Genomic DNA, 481 nt, shown 5'->3' with positions numbered 1-481 from the left:
CCGCTCTTCCGTCTTTGATTTTTTCCTCCATCCGAAGAAGATTCGGGAAGTCGGGGCGGGGGCGGGGGTGGGGGGGCAACGCTCGGAGGCACGGAAAGCGGTACCTTGGCGATGATGACTTCCTTCTTGAGGATCTTCATGGCGTAGTAAGTTCCGCTGGCCTTCTCTCGCACCAGGATGACTTTGCCAAAGGTGCCTTTGCCCAGAAGCTTCAGATAGTCAAAGTCGTTCATTGTCTGCGGAAACAGGGGGGGCGGGGCTTAACGTACACTTTTGGGACCCAAAGCGCCAAATGGGGAAAAAAAAAAAAAACGGACGGCCAGTGACGAACCTTGCGTTTGTAGTGGCCGATGGAGGTGTCCATCTCCTCCTCGTTGACGTTCTCGATCTGCGAGGCGGGGCCGCACAGGACGCCCTCCTCCTCCTGCTTGGCCAGCGACTCGGCCACCGTCTGGATGGCCCCCGCCCACCCGTCCCCGTG

At 59.0% G+C, this 481-nt stretch overlaps 1 protein-coding gene across 1 annotated transcript in view; it reads right to left on the bottom strand.

Moving 5' to 3' along the window:
- LOC109527625 (RAC-gamma serine/threonine-protein kinase) overlaps positions 1 to 481 on the bottom strand; it is a 29063-nt gene that overhangs the window by 2233 nt on the left and 26349 nt on the right. The window contains 2 exon segments of the mRNA XM_074895040.1: positions 94 to 236; positions 332 to 476. Of these exon segments, the coding sequence (XP_074751141.1) occupies positions 94 to 236; positions 332 to 476 (288 nt within the window).

Source organism: Hippocampus comes, unplaced genomic scaffold, assembly GCF_001891065.2.
Source record: "Hippocampus comes isolate QL1 unplaced genomic scaffold, H_comes_QL1_v1.1 scaffold301, whole genome shotgun sequence".
Lineage (NCBI taxonomy): Eukaryota > Metazoa > Chordata > Actinopteri > Syngnathiformes > Syngnathidae > Hippocampus > Hippocampus comes.
The sequence above is the reverse complement of the archived record's forward strand: the minus strand, read 5'-3'. Positions and strand labels throughout refer to the sequence as shown.